The following is a 19820-nucleotide window of genomic DNA, read 5'->3' as shown; positions in this document are numbered from 1 at the left end:
CCTAGTAGGATTTTTCAGCAAGACAATATCCTTGTAATCCAACTCACAGTTTTGAGGACTTTAGAATGTCAATGATCAAACCTGGGAGATTATAGAGTTCTCCAAATGGGTAGAGAAAATATCCTTTGCTATGAAAGCTTAGAGAAGAGCTGAAATGAAGAGAAGGAAGATAAGGAAGAACCTATCTAGGGAATTGTGAGAATTAAAAAACAAAGGGGAAAGGAGAGCAGAACGAGCCCACATTATGTCCCAATTTTCCCATCCCTGGGCTTTAATCAGGCAAAGTCCCTTTGACCTGAATAGTGAATGGTACACTAGACAAATGAGAATGATGGCAAAAAACACACAGGAGCTTCCTTGTCCCCATTTCTGTTGGAAACTCTTGAAATAGATCAACTCTCAGATGGCCCTTTCCTTTCACTAGCATGGTCAGGTAGAGGGAACCACTAAGATTCATCAATCCTGAGCCACTTTTGTTTTCCTGTGGCATGGATGAGATCCTAAGGTAGCTGCAAGTCTGCAGAGGAGGATACTAACAGGGGCTACAGAGCCGACCACTGGAGCTGGGGCTGCGTAAGAGTCACAGAAGGTGTCTGTGGGGTGTACAGTGTCTATGGGAATGGAAATGAGGCTGAGTCATCCCAACCAAGCCCAGGGATAGAGAGAAAAAGACTGCCAGTTACAATGTCCATAAAGTTTGGCCACTAATGCCAGCAAAGAAAAGAGCAACCAGGTAGACTAGGGATATCACCTCAGAGAACAGAACAGGCAGAAAATACCACATGTAAAACCCTACTCCTCCCTTCTGGCATCAGGACGCTAAGTCACATCCTTCTCTCCATGTATCTGGATGCCATTGTAGGGAAAGCTGCATTCTTGTTGCTGCAAACAACCCACTCTGTTCATACTAGTGTAAAACAATAGCCATTTCACTATGCCTCCAGATTCTTTGGGTCAGGAATTTGGACAGGATATGGCAAAGGCAGCCCTCTGCTCTGCAATGTTCAGGGTCTCAGCTGATTCATAGAAAGAAGACAGATTCATAGAAGACATGAAAGTTGGAAGTGAGTTGAGGGTAGAGGTTGTACACATCTCATTCCTTTTGGTCACCGATGCTGGCTGGCTGCTGGGACCTTGGCTGGGGCTATTGGTTGGAACAGCTGCATGGGTCCTCTGCCTGGCTTCCTCACAGCACAGTGACTGGCTCCTGAGAATGAGCATCCCACAAAGTGAAACAAGAGGAAGGTGTATTGCTCTTTATCACCTAGCCTTGAAAGTCACATAGCATCCATGCCACCATAGTCACAGTTCACCACAATTCTCTCTGAGGGGGTAATTTAGACTCTGCTTCTCAGTTGGAGGAGTGTCAAAATCACATTGTAAGAGCATGTGGGAGAGGAGCACATGTTGTGACCAATTTTGGAAAATATATTTTTCTCCTCTTTTCAGGGAGAAAAGAGTATGGTGTATTGGGGTCCCCAAGACCACCTCAGGTATGATGATCTCGGAGTACTCACAGTTGTGTGTGTATATGCACACACACCTATATACAGACACTCCTAAACTTGCAATGCAGTTATATCTTAATAAACCCATCTAAGTAAAAAAAAATCATAAGGTGAAATGCATTTAATACCAATAAACGCATCATAAAGTCAAAAAAGTGTAAGTTGAACGATTGTAAGTCAGGGACCACCTGTATAGTTGCACTCATGGTTATGATTTATTACATAAAAATGACACAAAGCAAAATCAGCAAAGGCTATGGGCTGACATCCACAGGAAGCCAGGTGCAAATTTCCAAGAGTCCTCTCCCAGTGGAGTCACACAGGATGAGTGTAAATCCCCCAACAGTGAGTTGTGCCATGCTGTCTGCTGGGAAAGCTAATTGCAGACTCAGTGCCCAAAGTTTTTACTGGGAGCTGGGTCATGTAGGCAGCCTCTGCCTAGCATGTCCCAAAATTTCAGATTCCCAGAAGGAAACAGGTGTTCAGCATAAACCATATTTTTGCACAGACATTTTAGCCACAATGGGTCATTCTTACCCTGAAAGCCAAGTTTCTAGATGCCAATCAAGGGCCAACATTCTAAGTAGGCTTTGAAAGGATAGTAGTCTCAGTTCTGCTGTGTTAGCTCTTCTCTGCACACACAGGATGGGAGAGAGAGGATCTCTGAGAAGGTGAGCGTTTTCTTCAGGAGGGATTAAACACTTTCTATAGAAAGCAGAACTATTTAAATTATGGAATCAGACTAAGCATTAAATGGATTGAAGAGTTTATGTTTTCCCACTGGTGGTGGGCTCCAGAAGAAGGTCAATTATCAGTTAGATAAATTTCCTCTGCATATGTGAGTTACAGACAGTTATGTTTTCCACACCCTAACATAATTAGTAAATCTCTCTTCAACACTTATTTAGTGGGAATGGGAAGAAAGTGTGTATTGAAATAGATTTGTGAATTACTATATGTTGCTGTTGGCTAGGTCACTATTCGGTGCTACACACACAGAGTTGTGACAGAGTTTACTTAAGGAAGGACAAGCATTGCAAGCTTTTTCTGAGTTCTTCAGGTAGATGAGGGTAACTAGAAGAATTTGTCTAATGTGTGGAATGGGTGGGCATTAGTGCACAAAGGCTGATGCAGAATGAGAATGAAAGAGTCATTTCACAGGAAGAACGTAAAGGATTTACACAACTAACTGGGAATAAAGAACCAAAAATGATTCATAGCTTCAAGCCTGGAAGGCTGGGAGAGTTGTAATAACACTGAAAAGAATTAGAAAGACATGGGGGTGGGGATGATTTGTTTTAGGGGGAAATGATGAGTCACATTTTAGACATTTTTAATTTAAGATGACATCAGTAAAAAATGTTTCTTTGGAAGGTAGTGCTGTGGGACAGATGGCCTGGAGAGAAGTCAGTGCCCTATGCACAGCAGTGATCACTGGCAGGGAAAAAATAGCTATAAAGAACATTATCGGGACCATGGATGATATTTAACATGGACTGTGAGTTATATAATGGCACTGTATCAATTTTCCTGAAATTGAAAACTGTACCACAGCTACTCGTCCTTATTTTTAGGAGATGCACATTGAACTGTTTAGGAGCAAAAGGGCACGATGTCTCCAGCCTACCTTCATATGGTAAACAGCTATCAACTCTGCAAAGAATATATGGAAGCTCCTTGTGCAATTTTTGAAACTTTCCTGTAAGTTTGAAAATTATACAACAATTAAAAGTTACCCCCCAACCCCCACCCAATGATGACAGGTACAGAGACATGGCAATGGATGAATTCGCTGAGATTGCGTAAAATGAGAGGTGCAGGGATCTGGGGCCCAAATGATTGGATGCCCATGATTGGGTCCGTAAAGAAGCCATGAAGGACAGAGAAGGAGAGATAAGGAGAGAGTGTTGCAATGTCATAGGCTCTGAAGAGGGAGGGAGGCTGAAGAATGTGGTGGTAACCAGCAATTGCTAAGCTCCAAAGAAGCCTAACCCAGAGTAGCACCTGACAAAACACAACAATATCAATTAACCTCTAGCCACCCTTGAGGGTGCATTTTCAGTGAAGGGTTGAGGGAGTCCCATAAAACATGCTGGTAGAAGGAGGAAAAGAAAGATCATCAGCGAAAGGAATGCTGTAGGCAAAACAGGTCCTGCTAAAACAGGAAGCACTGGAGTTGCAGCAAAAGAATCACCATAGGGGAAAACTGGCCTTCAGAAAATTGGTTAAGAAAGCATTCTTCTTTCTTTTCTTATTGTTCTCTTCCTTCTCTTTTTTCTTTCACAGATCATGGCAAGGCAGGTTAGGATGTTAAAGGAGGGTCCTCTTAGTGAGTGGTTCCCCCAACCCACCTTCCCTCATGGTTTTACCACTTACATCAGTAAAATGCATTAATGGATCATTTTTTTTTTCTTTGTTTTTGAGACAGAGTTCTTGTTGCCCAGGCTGGAGTGCAATGGCACGATCTTGGCTCACCGCAACGTCCGCCTCCCAGGTTCAAGCAATTCTCCTGCCTCAGTCTCCCGAGTAGCTGGGATTACAGGCATGCACCACCACGCCTGGCTAATTTTGTATTTTTAGTAGAGATGGGGTTTCTCCCTGTTGAGGCTGGTCTTGAACTCCTGACTTCAGGTGGTCCACCCGCCTCAGCCTCCCAAAGTGTTGGGATTACAGGCGTGAGCCACCACGCCCAGCCTAATTTATCTTAAACGATGGGCTGTCCCGGTATCCACTCCACCTCCACCCCCATTGCCCCTTGTGTGCTCTATCCTTACTCTAAATACCATTATCTCCTGCACCTTTTTTCGGAATAAAATGATACTGCTACTTCTTAGTCAACTGTACAGCCAGTCCTTAGCCAATTTTTTTCCAATCTTCTGGTAGGTTATTCCTTGGTTCTACTCATTCATATAGGATTTCATCCTTTTTCTTTAGGACCTTTCATTTCTGATAGTTTTATTTTTCAAGGTCATTTTCAGTTTTAGGACTGCCTTCTGGAACATAGTAACTCTGCCTAATATAATATTACAAGATAATTTGGAAGCACAGTCTCAATTCCTTCATCCAGATCGTTCATAAAAATGCATAATGAGTTATGTTTCCTGGCCAAATTAGTCAGTGCAAACTAACCTTGCGGATAGCTATTAGCGCTGGCACTGGTACAGCAAAGACCATTCTTCTCTAGTATGCCTATAAGGATGCTCATTTTGAGTATTCCATTTACCCTTAAAATGATATTTGAGTTAGTAAGCTTATTTATGTGAATGTCACATTGGATGGAATGAAAATAGATATAAAAGTAAATTGTTGTGATATTTTGTTTCATTATTTCCAGCACACATCATGTATAAAAGTCTTTACCAATTACACGCACTTGACTGAAGACCTGCCTTTCTCCAATAGATTGTCTTGTAAGCACACGTGCAGAATGGTGGGAGGAAAAAAAGAATTACCCTACAGTCAAACCTACCTCATCTACCCTGGGGACCAATGGGGGATGGGTATCTCAGGCAGATTCCATCATTCATTTCCTTCACTAAATTTCAAACATTTTATTTCTCTTACTTTTTCAAAATTTTTTTTCAGAGACAGAGTTTCGCTTTGTCACCCAACCTGGAGTGCAGTGGTGCGATGATAGCTCATTGCAGGTTTGAACTCTTGGCCTCAAACCATTTTCCCATCTCAAGCCTCCCAAAGCATTGGGATGACAGGTGTGAGTCACCACACCTGACCAAATTTTATTTCTATTGGATATTTTTTCCTCCAATGATTGTATCACGAACATAAGAATGATTGGTAAATGTAGCTAAATAAATATGTAACTAGTGGGATATATTCTTATGTATTTAAGAAATATTTACTACCATTTATTTGATACAGTTTCAGGAGAGAGAAGCATTTGTAACAAACAGGTATTAATAGAGCATGAGACTCTTAGCTACAGGGAAATAGTCATGGAAAGTACAAAGAAATTTAGGCTGTGGATAGAAATACAAATTTCTTTACCACTAATGAATCCAGTCAACATAGTAAGGTATCACTACAAAAAAAAAAAAATGAAGATCTATGTAAATGAACACTTCACAAATAAATTGACTTTTAAAGATTAATATCACATAAATTTTAGTTATGGCCAGCATCAAAAACTAAGCGATACACAATTAAACATTAGTTATTGATATATTTGTTACTTTCTAATGCACAAAATTGATTGGTTCTATCACTTCAATCATATAAAACACAAACATGATTTTTCTTATTCTTCTGTCTATATTATGTGAGGACATTTACCTCTGCCACTGTTTTATAATGGAATGAATTAATGGGCTGTATATCAATTTGAGGCCTAGGCTTCTCAATCTTTAAAACTTTATTTCTCCATACATATATGAACAAAAGTCATATATGTTCACTGTAGAAATTGAAGATAATCAAAAAGAAGAAAATAAAATATCTCATAATTCCAGGTTCTCTGAAGCAGAACTTAGCTTTATGGCCTAACTTAGAAATAAATGTTAGACCAGGCCAGGCGCAGCAGCTCATGCCTGTAATCCCAGCACTTTCAGAGGCTGAGGCAAGAGGATCACTTGAGCCTGGGAGGTAGAGGTTGCAGCGAGCTGAGATCATGCCACTGCACTCCAGCCTGGGTGACAGAGCAAGACTCTGTCTCAAAAAAATTAATAAATAACTTCAGAAGGCAATATAAGGCAAAAGTTAAGTTTCTGGAGAAATAGGGTATCTCTCTACTAAAAGAACTGAGAATTAAGACCCCACAATTTCTCTACTGTTGGTGATACACAAGATGAGCAGGAAGTTAAAATAATTAATTAATTTATAGTTAAGTATAATTAACAATTTTCAACCAAGTTTGAAATAAATGTCTACCAAAAGGATACTTGGTCATAAATAAATGACTATTTCAATGGGATAAGATCATTGAGATAGAATCAAATCAAATCAAATAATAGAATTTGAGAGCCAGAGAGTTTGGAAAGATCATTATGTCTGTATCAGTCAAGGATCTCCAGAAAAACAGAATCAATAGAATACTCTCTCACACACACACATACACACAGATAGATAGATAGAGAGAGAGAGAGAGAGAGAGAGAGAGATTGATTTTAAGGAATTGGCTCACATGATTGTGGAGGCAAGTAACTCAGGCAAGATTTCTATGTTACAATCTTGAGACTGAATTCCTTTTTCTCAGAAAACCTTAGTGTTTTGCACTTAAGGCTATAAACTGATTCCATGAGGCCCACTTACATTATTTGGAATAATCTTTACTAAAAGTTAACTGATTGTAAATGTTAATCACATTTACAAAAGACCTCCAGGACAACATCTAGACAAGTATTTGACTAAACAACAGGGCAAATAACCTAGTTAACACAGAAAATTAACCATCATACTGTCTAACCCTAGTCTTTTTTTTTTTTTTTTGAGGCAGAGTTTCACTCTGTCACCCAGGTTGGAATGCAGTGGTGCAATCTAGGCTCACTGCCACCATACCCGGCTAATCTTTTGTATATTTAGTAGAGATGGGGTTTCACCATATTGGCCAGGCTGGCCTGGAACTCCTGAGCTCAAATGATCCACCCACCTCAGCCTCCCAAAGTACTGGGGATACAGGTGTGATCCACCATTCCTGGTCATCTAACCCTAGTCTTAAAGTAAGGAGACCAAGGCCTAAAAAGGTTGGCATATATAAATTTTGAGTCGTGTTTTGCAAAGCAGCTACAAATATGGCACTTGGAATCAGACCCAAGTTCACTTTGAACACTTATACGGTGTGTTATTACTCATACTTAACCTCTGTGGGGCATAGATTCCTCAATATATAATTCTAATAGGTTGATATTCTGGGGCAATTGTGAGGACTAAGTGAGCTAATACATGTAAGTTAGCTAATACTAAGCCAGTGTCTGGAACATGGTAGACAATAAGTGTTACTTCATTACTCTCTTCCTCCCTTTATTTCTTTTGTCCTCCATCCTTTCCTTGTTTCCTGGCTTCCTTGCTTCATTCCTTCCTTTCTTCTACTCATCTACCAGCAACTGTATATTTTATTCAATAAGGCAAATTCTATTGTATCCCAGTCAACTCGGGAATCTATGGAAGTTCTATGGAGTTATATGAGCAACAACCAGCAGATCCTAAGGTTGAAGCTGGGGCCTAGGAAATGTGGTTCTTAGACCTGGCAGAATGACATAAGGCTCAGAACCAGAACTGTTTGTTTATAAAACTATATAAAACCAATCCTTCAAGTATAAATATAAAGTCAACACACATATGTATGACATATGTTGAGATCTTTCAGGCAAGATATTTAGGTTAGAAAGGCAACCATATCCTTCTGAACCCAAGTCAAAGAAGCCTGTTTCCATGGTTAACTAGAAGCAGCATTATGGAACACTCTGGCATGGATTATAAGACCCTTCCCTGTTCTCCAATTCTACCCCCTACCACTACCTCATTTGCGGAGGATTCTAAAACTCTCACTTATTTCATGTCAGTCAATAGCACACGATAAGATAAATAAGCAAATGGCAATTATTCGTTTGTTAGTCAATATTGAGTCAGAAAATTAACAAGACAAAGAAAATTAAATCGTGGATACAGTCAGATGAAGTACAAATAACATAGTACTAAAATGAAAGTACTAAAGATATATTTTAAGCCTGGAACTTAGTTAAATTTCAGCCTTAATTTTCCAGGTACAAGTTTGGAAAAACCACACTTTAGAATACAAGGCTTTTATACTTGATTTTTCTATGTAGCCAGATTAACTTGAACAATTTTCCATGATACTATTTTTTAAAATAACAGAAGAAAAAGAGGAGAACGGAGAGGAGGAGGAGAAAGAAAAAGAAAGAGACCGTCTATGCTAAAATGAAAATGGGAAAGACAATAGGGACATGGAATGAAGTAAAGATACAAAGAGAGGGCCTTAAAATAACTGGGATTTGAAAGCTAATGTAATTCAGACAAGTGAGGCTTTCTATAGAATCCTCACCCTGTTCTGGATTCTCTTTCTGTCCCAGCTCTTTCTGTCTTTCAGTAAGCCATTCTTTCTCTTGTCTTGTTTTTAAGGCACCTGGTGGGCAACCCTTCCTAGTAAAATGGGATAGCTCCCTTGACCCTTTCGTGGGACTCATGAGGGGGTGGCTTGCTTACTCAGCCCACAGCTCTCAACTCCTTGCAGGTAGGGGAGCACACAGGTAAGTGAGTGCAGAGGCTAGGATGAGTGCTTCTGGGAAACCAGCAGGAGCAGAAATCTGTGTGAGCCCATGGAAGTGCCTAGGGGTTGCCAACGACCCACAGTGCCCCTGAGGGTGTGTGTTAAAGTGTACTGTCTTAGCTTTGCCATCCACGGATGGCTAAGTGTTTAACAGCTCTGTGTGACAACCCTCTGTATCCTGAGCTCTTGTTCAGTGTCCAGGAAGAATCAGATCACACAAACAAATTGAAGATAGTGTCCAGGAAGAATCAGATCACACGAACAAATTGAAGATGGTGAATGTGGAGCATTTTATTGAGCAGTGGAAGTGGCTCTCAGTGGGATGGAGAGCTGGAAAGGGGATGGATTGGGAAGATAATCTTCCCCTAGAGTTCGGCTGTCCCTGGCTGAACTCTTCTTTGAGGTCCTCCCAACAAACTATCCCTCTGAAATCAAGCTGCTTCTCTCCAATGTCCAACTGCTTCTTTTCTCTCCTCTGCTGCTCTGCTGGTGAGGCCTAGGATTTTTATACGTACAGGATGGGGAATGGGGCAGGCCAGAGTGGCTTTGGAAAAGGCAACATTCAGGCAGGAAAACAGAAATGCGTATTCTCACTTTGGGCCATAGGTCCAGGCTTGAGGATGTGACCCTCACTGGGGACTTCCCTCTTCTACCCAGTATTTCCCTACCTCCTGTCCGTATCATTAGGAAATAGAAAACTGAAGGCAATTCCTCTTTGGGGAGTATCTTTGAGGTAAAAAATCCTAATTAAACAATAAAGGGCTCCTAATGGTAATTCCTCCATGACCAACTCTTGATTTTTAGTGAAGATGCATCTTTATCTGGGATGGTATTTCTCAGCCAAGCCAACTGAGTAAGTTCTAGAGGCCCCCAGTCAGTCAGGTACTGATCTGGCTTCTAGGAAGTCCAGGCTGAAACAACTTAGCCGTCAGACGCAGAAAGCACAGTGCCTAGGGCTCACAATACTTTTAGGGGCCCATGAACATATTTTAATTTATTTTAAAATCTGAATCTCTAAAAATGAATATAACAACAGGAATTACTTAATGCCATTGAATTATATGCTAAAAGGATTAAAATAATAAATTTTATGTCATGTATATTTTATGTTGTGCATATTTTACCACAATAAAAAAATGCAGATGCCATTTTGAAAAAGAAAAACTTTGTAGAAACTCAAAGCTAAGCCTGGAAATGATGCTGATAATATAATATCCATAAACACCTCAGAGCAAAGAAACTGATGACAGCTATTACACAGAAAATGTGTCTTAAAATAGGGCATAGAAGTCCAAGAGTAATTCCCAGTGGGGGAGGAAAAAAAAGAACACTGTGTGATAACAATAGTCATTGGTATGTTAGAAATAATTTCAGGAGGGTTAAGAATGACGTGGTCACATCACATGGCCATAAAATACAGTAACACAGTCAAAAATAGGCAAGGATTCAAACTGCGTAAAAGAGGGGAGAAAAGATGGGTAATTTTTATGAAATGAAAATGAGAAATATAGCCTAAAAATATATTTCTTTTTTTTTTTTTTTTTTTTTTTTTTTTTGCGACGGAGTCTCGCTCTGTCGCCCAGCCCAGGCTGGAGTGCAGTGGCGCGATCTCGGCTCACTGCAAGCTCCGCCTCCCGGGTTCACGCCATTCTCCTGCCTCAGCCTGCCGAGTAGCTGGGACTACAGGCGCCCACAACCGCGCCCTGCTAATTTTTTGTAATTTTTTGTAGAGACGGGGTTTCACCGTGGTCTCGATCTCCTGACCTTGTGATCCGCCCGCCTCGGCCTCCCAAAGTGCTGGGATTACAGGCGTGAGCCACCGCGCCCGGCATATATTTCTTTTTTAAAAACTTTTGTTTTAGGTTCAGAGGCATATGTGCAGGTTTGTTTATTTAGGTAAATTTCATGTCATGGAGGTTTGGTGTACAGATTATTTTGTCACCCAGGTAATAAGCATAGTATCCAATAGGTAGTTTAGATATTTCTTTAATAAGCTTTAAATGCCCCCCCCAAAAAAAGGAGAATTATTTTACTTGGATTATTTTTGTCTTTATATCAACTCAGTTGTAAACTATGTTTGTTTGTTTGTTTGTTTGTTTTAATGGAAGAAGGAGCCCATGAAGGCAAAAGGGCTTGGGGCCCAGGAAAGTCGTAATGCAACCAGAAGTCCAGAGGCTAAGACATCAGGGTCCTGGGGGACTCGAGGCCACAGTTCATTTCTAAGCAGCACAGAAATCTCAATATTTTAGCAATGCCACATCCATACCAGTGTGTAGAGTCCCAGTAGTAGGACAGGCAATCCTGCCATATCGGGGAATAACTGCTGTTAAAGGGATATAGTTTCTTCTTTACCATGAAACAATACGTGGATGCCTTGTCCACGTATTGTTAAACAATTATCTGTTAAAAACTTTCTCAGTTTCTAACAGCCAACTTTGAACCAGTTCTCTAATGTGCCTTCTTTCCAACGTTTCCTCTGTTCTGGTTCTTTGGGAGATGATGGAGGAGCTTTCAAGAGAACGTATCTTTAATTGAAATTGAGATGAGCTGTAATAAACATCTAGTTTAAGAGGAGAAGTTCAAAAGAAACAGCTTGCAATTTTCTTCCATTTCCTTCCTTGGAAATGACTTCATGGCTTCCTAATCCTCTGTATTTCCTTACCAATGCTTAGAGCTATGGAATGATAACCTGCATTCCCTTAACTTTCTATAGTGCTGTCCCACTTTATACAAATGTGGATTAAGCAAATGTAAGGGACCATAATATAAAAATTAATCAAGTCTCAATTTATGCACAACATTTGAGGTAATATAAATCCAAATATTTTCAGATTTCTTCAAAACTTGCACAAAGCGGAAGTAGTAGACTGAATGAATGGTGACTGTGTTCATGGCAAGGCCACATGGTGAAGTCTCTAGCAAGAAAATATTCCCTCCTTTTTCAGTATGTGTGAATTATACACTTGTTTATGTGCATGACAACATCTGTTAGAGTTCAATAACTATTCTCTGTTATTTAACCATCCACTATTATTATAATTAAAAATTATTTGTATCCAACAACAATGTCATGCAAGCATTCATTAAATGTGGGTGTCAGAAGCAGTGCTAAAAACATGCCTCAAAATCAATTACTTTGGAAAACACATTAGAAGTAAATGAACAAAATTGCAAATAAAGGCAAACAACTGTCATGGTATGCTGTGCTGTTAATGTGGAAACAAATAACATGAGAAATATTAAAAATAATGCTGAAAAAATTAAAAGCATAAATATATAATGCAATGGTTAATGATTTTTGTGCCCTGAGAATACATCCCACATTATTTATATTTATAATATTTAGTCCTTTGAAATTTGTGAGTTTTTAATTAGATGTCTTTTATTTAAAGATATAGCCAAATCCCATGTAAATAAGAAAATGGACCTGAAATGCATTTTAAAATAATATGTTTCTTTCCTTGTGGTTTTTCTGATGATAAACAATCACACTTGTTACATTGGAAAATTCTAAAAAGTGTAAAGATGAAGAAAGTCACCTAGAATCTCAACATTCATTGGCCAACTGTGCTAGCATTTTGGCAGTTTCCCCAGTTTTTAAAATGTTCTCCATATTTGTATGTAGTTTGGATAAAATATACATGCAACTTTGTAACTTAATTTTTTTACCCTTAAATGAAGATTTATCAAGACACTAAGAACTATCTATGGAGACTATAAAGGCTGCACAATAACTCATCATATGCTTATAACATACTTGATTAATACTACTCCTAATGTTACAGCTCAATGGATTCTTCTTGCCTGCCGGCCCTCAAAAAACAATACATTGAGAACAGCAGGTGTTGCAGCAAAGGAGTTTAATTATCAAGGACCAGCCAAGCAGAAGGACAGGAGAAATTTCTCAAATCTACCTTCCCAATAATTCAGAGGCTAGATATTTTAAGAATAATTTGGTGGGCTGGGACCTGGGGAACTGAAAAGATAGGCTGAGAATGAAATCACAGGAGTGTCTAAACTGTCTTTGCATAGCTGAGTCAGTTACCAGGAGAGGATCTCAGGACCAGGCAACATTTCTCTGTCTGCTGAAAAGCTAAATCTGAAAAATATCTCAAAGACCTGTTCTTTAGGTTTCACAATAATGAAGTTATCTGTGAGTAGTTGGGGAAGTTATAAATCTTGTGACCCCTGTTACACGGCTCTGGAGCAGTAAGCAATGTATAAAAAAGCAAGTTAAGCAATGCCAGGTAATTATTTAACCATGCCTATTCTTTAGCAAAGTTCAAGCCCTCACCGTAAGTCTAACCTTGTGACCTTTTGTTAGTATTTACAAATATGGTTTCCATTTACGAACGAGGATATCAGTTCAGAAAAAGAACTATTATGGCCTCCACATAAGAAGGAGCAAAAGCAGCTCAGCCTGGTAGAAGCAAGACGGACTCAATTATGTCACATTTCCCTTCTTACTGTAACTTTTGCAAAGGCAGTTTCAGTAATACTAAATATTTAGGTACTTTCCAAGTTTTGTCATCATAAATAATTCAGTGATGAATATATTTGCATATGAATTTCATTGCTAGTTCGAATTACTTTTCTTTGGGGAAGTTTCCTAGAAAAAGAATTATTAGGTCAAACAGTGTTTTTTTTGTTTGTTTTTTCCTTTTTGAGACCGAGTCTCACTCCATCACCCAGGCTGGAATGCAGTGGCACAATCTCTGCTCACTGCAACCTCCGCCTCCCGGGTTCAAGAGATTCTCTTGCCTCAGCCTCCCAAGTAGCTGGAATTACAGACAACGTACTACCACATGTGGCTAATGTTTGTATTTTTTTAGTAGAGACAAGGTTTCATCACATTGGCCAGGCTGGTTGCAAAAGCCTGACCTCAAGTGATCCACCTGCCTTGGCCTCCCAAAGTGCTGGGATTACGGGCCTGAGCCACCGCGCCCAGCCTCAAACAGTATGTTTTAAAAATATTGCCAATTTTATTCTCAAAAAGAAAAATCTTTTTGTCTTAATTCATATTGTTTATTGTTTGTAAATGGAGCATGTTCCCTATATTTACTAGTTAGTTGATTATATTTCCTACTTTGTAAACAGCCCATATATTTCCTTTGCTCATTTCTCTAGGGTCATTTACATTTCTCCTGCCAATATATTTGAGTTATATATATAAAGCATATTAAACCATAAACTACCACATTTGTTGTTTCTATGTCTTAAATATTATTTTTTTAAATAAGAAAAAAAAAATCAGAATGTAGCATATAATGAAGGTGGCGTCCTAAATCCCTTACTTCCCTAAATCGGTTTTGCTATCTTTTCAAAACATTTCTGATTATTCTCATCTGTTTGTTCTTTCAAATAATTCCTGGAATCTTAAAATTCACAAATAAAACAAAATCCATTGGGATTTTATTATATTAAACTTATAAATTTAGTTTATAATTAGTTTAGTTTTCCAGTTCCCTAAAATGGTAGCTATTCCTTTTTATTTGAGATATCTGCCTCAGTCATGTTTTGGTTCATATTTTAAAACAAACAGATAATGGCTTCAGTTTCTTCTTGTGATTCCTCATGGGTTGCAGTCAGATGGAAGCCAGAGCTGGAGTCCAGGCTCTGCTAAACTGATTATCCATGATGGCTTCCTCACTCATAAGTCAAGCTTGCCAGTGTTCCTCCCACGGCCTCTCCCTCCAACAGAGTAGCCTGGATTTCTTCTCTGGTGGCTCAGGGCTTAAAAGGTGGAGGCAATCTTAAAGCTAAGCTCATAACTGGCACAGTCACTTTTGCCATGTTCTACTGATCACCTCAACTCGAGATGGAGGAATCGTTACCCTAAATGGGGAGTGGCTTGTGCCAACAGGAAGCTCTGCCATCTTTGGAGATAAACTGCCACGTTATCTTTTATTGATCTTGGTGAAACTTTCCTCATTAAAGAATTTTGAATTTGTGTCGCTAATAATAATTTGTATGCTTTTTTCTTTTATGATTTATTAACTGGTTAGTGCTGATGTGAAGGAAAGCTATTGTCTTATTTATTCTAATTACTTCTCAGTTTAATATCTTGATTCTCCTCAATAGATAATTACACTATTGGAAAATAAGATGTTTTTCTCTTCTTCATCAATAGTTAAATATCTTATTTCTATCTCATGTCTACTGCCCTGGTTAAGACTTCCAGAACAAGGCTAATTGGAAGCAGCCTTGTTTTGTTTCTGTTGCATAATTTGTAAAGTACAAATACATTCAAGTTTTAAACTGGACATTCTTAAATTAACATACATATTTCCCAGAGCTATATTAAGCCACTTACTTTTATGTGTTGATGCAATACAAATGAATAGAAAGTGGGTTCTTATTCCAGATAAATTGAATTCAGGGAGGGGACAAGTAAACAAGATGAGGAAGAAAGTGTCTAATATATTTTAGATACTGCAGTATTTTTCCCTGAAATCTATAAACATCCAAAAATAAATCATAACCATAAAACATTCTCATGACTCCAATAAACAGCTAACATCTCAAAATAAATGTAAAATATTCTCCTTCCTTCCCAAGTTTGACTATACTAGGTGCAAAGAATCACTTCAAGTACACAAATAGGTAGAAGACTATGGCTCTTGTACTCACATGTGGCTGATAATCATATGGTGGAACATAATCTTCTGAGTACGTTGTCAGTGCATACCTAAGAGGGATAAGTCAATGTTTGAGGAAAGAATCACTTCAAAAAGAAAAATATTTTAAATTGTTATTGATATACACTTTACATGAAATAAAAACATTTCAGGAAGGATTGGCCCTAATCAAAATTTAAAATCCCTCAACTGCCCCAGCCTCTGTATATAGTATTACCCACCACCAGCAGGGTACCCCCAACTTCAATTTCAGCAGTCTCCCTTATTCTTAGGGAATATGTTCCAAGACCCCTAAGTGCATGTCTGAAGCCTCCGATAGTACTGAATCCAATTGCTGTCAGTTAGAACACATTTCCGTTCACGTTTTCTACCCAGAAATGTAGTGCCTTTTTTTATCTTAGCTAAGGACTTATCAAACATTATGGCCTTCGCTTTTGCAGTCTGAGGTACAATAGCAAAACTAGCATGAATTTTTCTTTTCTTCTTTATAATTGCAAGGATAGAAGATTTGTTCTTACCATAGGTCTTAGATACCTCAGCATACGATTTTTTTTTTGCTCTCCTTAAGTTGAGAACTTTCATCTTTAAGCACCTAAAGTGCTTAAAGGAAGCACTTGACAGCTTCTCTTTAGCATATCTGAATGCCTGCACCACCACTCTTGCACTCTAGAGCCATCATTAAGTAAAATAAGGGTTACTTGAACACAAGCACTGCAATACCATGACAATCTAATAATGAAGAAGGCTACTAAGTGACTAACAGCCAGGGACAGTAGACAGTGTGGAGACACTGGACAAAGGGAGGATTCATGTCCTGAACTGGATGAAGCCAGATGGCACAAGATTTTGTGGCACTACTCAGAGCCACATGCAATTTAAAACTTACAAATTGTTCATTTCTGAAATTTTCTGTTTAATATTTTCAGACTGCAGTTGACCTCATGTAACTGAAACTGTGGAAAACAAAACTATGAATAAGGGGAGACTACTATACCTCCAATTTAGCACCACCTACTACTCTCCTGTACTAGTGATATTTGTGGCAACCCAGGCTCAAGTCCCTGAGCTCAGGAGTTCTGCATTATAAGGATTATCTTTATCACCAACTTCCTGCCTCTATGAGCTTTTTGACCCACATTCTTTGCCAGGTGACTGCTGAAGAATAATGGAGGACAGCCAGATAGACTGAGATTACATAGCATCCCCAACCTGCACCCCATTAAACACACAGAAATGCTGGATGAAATACATCCATGCTTATTGCCCAAGGTCTACAAGTATAGCCAAGCCCAAAAGGGAAAGGGTGCTAGAGCTGAAGAGGATAGTCACTACAATGGGAAACCATAAACTGATGTGGCGTTTGAACTACACATCTAGAGTAAGAGACTTGGCCTTAGATTCACAGGAGGCAGAGAACTAAACTCCAATGATAACCAAGAATCTGTAAAGGCTATACCTCCATATAAAATAAACCAGAGAAACCTCAGCTAGCAGTCCAGAGAAACTTGCAAGAAAGTTTCTCTCTGCTTGAGTTCACGGTGGGAGAAAAATTATTCTCCTATGAGAAATTAAAACCCCACCGCCATTCCTGGCAATATTATGGGACTGGATGGCCAAAAAAACTCCTCTGAGTATTGCATACTGAAAAACCAGGGTAAAAGGAAATTTTAAGACATTTTAATGCATGGCTGAGCTGGTGAGAAAGTCACAGAACCCAACAAGAATCCCAAAATAACAAGTTCAACTTAGACGGGCTATTGGATACCCGGGTGGTAACCACCAATTCTTGCCAAGTTCTCAGGGTGTGATTTCCCGAGTAGTAGCAGCAGCACCTGGGAATAGAAATGCGAATACTTGGGTCCCACCACAAAACAACTAAATTAGAAACTCTAGGGGTGGGACCCAGCAATACATATCTTAGCAAACCCTTTAGGTGATTCTGATGTACGCTAGAGTTTGAGTACTAATAATTAAAACAACACAAATTAGAAATGTAACTTTCAAACCATCAAATGGTTTTTTTAAAAGACAAATCTAATAGGAGTCAGGAAAGGATAATAAAAGGAACAGGAGACATTATTTCTGCTCATAAAACAAATTAAAATCATAAAAATAAAATTAAATATCTTAGCACTTATAATAAAAATAAAGAGGTTAAACCTATCAGTGAAAATATTTTCTCAGACTTAAATTGAACATCAAACTGTATTTTTTTAAAAAAAAAACTCTTACTTGTCATGTTCGGTGGCATGTGTCTATGGTCCCAGCTACTCAGGAGGCTGAGGCAGGAGGGTCAATTGAGCCCAGGGGTTCTGAGCTATAGTGCTGTATGCCTATGGGGTGTCCACACTAAGTTCAACATCAGTATGGTGACCTCCCAGGAGCAGGACCACCAGATTGCCTAAGGAGGGGTGAACCAGCCCAGGTCAAAAAGGGAGCAGGTCAAAACTCCTATGCTGACTGGCTTAGTAGCTTGCACCTGTACTCTCAGCTACTCAGGAAGCTGAGGCAGGAGCATCCTTTAAGGCCAGGAGTTTGAGGCTTCCGTGAGCTATAGCAGTACCAGCCCAGGTGACAGAGAGAGACCCTGTCTCTAAAACAAAAACAATTTTTAATTACCAACTACCTGCTTTTATACATAAAATAAAATTACTTTCAAAGAAGCTTGAAAGTAAAAGTATATAAAAATATATACCAATGCATGGAAATTAAAAAATATACTTCTCAGTGACCAGTGGTTTAATGAAAAAATTAAGAAGGAAATTGAAAAATTTCTTAAAACAAATGACAATGAAAATACAACATACCAAAACTTAAGGGATACAGTGAAAGCAGTACTAAGAGAGAAATTTATAGCTAAGTGCCTATATCAAAAAAGAAGAAAAACCTCAAATAAATAAACTATTGATGCATCTTAGAGAACTAGAAAAGCAAGAGCAAACTGAATCCAAAATTAATAGAAGAAATGAAATAATAAGAGTAGAAATAAATGAATTTGAAATGAAGAAAACAATACAAAAGAATGATTTTTTAAAAAAATTGTTTTTTTAAAAGATGGAGTACAAACGATGACTGCAAACCTTTAGCCCGGGACTGCCTCAGAAGTAAAAAGGAGCCTGAAGACCCAAATTTTTGTAAAAGACAGGGTTTCACTGTGGTCTCGATCTCCTGACCTTGTGATCCGCCCGCCTCGGCCTCCCAAAAAAGGAGACAAAGATAAACAAAATTGACAAACCTTTAGCCAGATAAGAAAAAAAGGAGAAGACCCAAATAAATAAAAGGAGGAGACATTACAACTGATAGGGCGGAAATTCAAAGGATCATTAACTACAGGAAACTATATGCCAATAAATTAGAAAACCTAGAAGAAATGGGTAAATTCCTAGACACAACCTACCAAGACTGAACCATGAAGAAATCCAAAACCTGAACAGACTAGTTGACAGAGCAGGAGCATCGCCATCTGAGACAAACACCGCCATTTTAAAGTTCACTTTGATCAAAAACTGCCTAAATCCAAAGGGCATCAGCCTAATGGCTAAGGTCAGCATGATCATAAACCACAAATGACATCTCCAACCAGAAACATTCCAACCTTAAGATAAACCCCTCCCCAACTAGAGAGATGTCAGCCCCAAGATAACCTCCCCTCCGACCAGAGACATTCCAACCCTGCAATAAACTTCTTCCCAACACAGAAATATTCCAAGCCTACAATAAGTTTTCTAGCTCTGAACCTTTAAATACTCTTAGTCTGTAAGAGAGGAATGCTCCTAACTGAAATCGTCCAGAAGCCCCTCTCAGCTTTATTCTCCAAAATAAACCTGTCTTTGACGGTTGAGCCACTTTTTGTGTTTCTTTCCTCTTTAACTCTTACACCAATAACAAGTAATGAGATCAAAGATAAAAAATTCTCCCAGTAAGGAAAAGCCCAGGACATGAGGGCTTCACTGCTGAATTCTACCAAACATTTAAAGAACTAATACCAATCCTACTCAAACTATTCTGAAAAATAGAGGCAGAGGGAATACTTCCAAAGTCATTCTAAGAGGCCAGTATTACCCTGATTCCAAAACCAGACAAAGACATATCAAAAAAAGAAAACTATAGGCCAGTATCTCTAATGAATATTGATGCAAAAATACTTGATAAAATACTAGCAAACCAAATTCAACATGTTAAAAAAAATCATTCATCATGATCAAGTGGGATTTATCCCAGAGATACAAGGATGGTTCAACATATGCAAATCTATCAGTGTGATACATCATATCAACAGAATGAAGGATAAAAATCATACAGTCATTTCAATTGATATGGAAAAACTATTTGATAAAAGTTCAACATCCCTTTATGACAAACATCCTCAAAAAATTGATTAAAGAAAGAATATACTTCAACTAATGAAAGCTATATATGACAGACCCACAGCTA

The 19820-nt window shown here is 38.7% G+C and overlaps 2 protein-coding genes across 4 annotated transcripts in view; one reads left to right on the top strand and one right to left on the bottom strand.

Annotated features, from left to right (window-relative positions):
• The window catches only part of PTAR1 (protein prenyltransferase alpha subunit repeat containing 1), a 424325-nt gene that overhangs the window by 224446 nt on the left and 180059 nt on the right, over positions 1 to 19820 (top strand). The gene's annotated exons all lie outside the window — the stretch shown is intronic.
• The window catches only part of CFAP95 (cilia and flagella associated protein 95), an 85957-nt gene that overhangs the window by 3795 nt on the left and 62342 nt on the right, over positions 1 to 19820 (bottom strand). For 2 of the 3 annotated variants that reach the window (XR_007719735.1, XM_050760924.1), the window contains one exon: positions 15379 to 15436. The exons of the other annotated variant lie outside the window; for it this stretch is intronic. Coding sequence is in view for 1 of the 2 variants with exons in the window: in XM_050760924.1 (XP_050616881.1) it covers positions 15379 to 15436 (58 nt within the window). In the remaining variant the exon portion in view is untranslated. The remainder of the gene's footprint in view (positions 1 to 15378; positions 15437 to 19820) is intronic. 3 annotated transcript variants of the gene reach the window in all.

This window comes from Macaca thibetana, chromosome 15 (assembly GCF_024542745.1).
Source record: "Macaca thibetana thibetana isolate TM-01 chromosome 15, ASM2454274v1, whole genome shotgun sequence".
NCBI lineage: Eukaryota > Metazoa > Chordata > Mammalia > Primates > Cercopithecidae > Macaca > Macaca thibetana.
The sequence above is the reverse complement of the archived record's forward strand: the minus strand, read 5'-3'. Positions and strand labels throughout refer to the sequence as shown.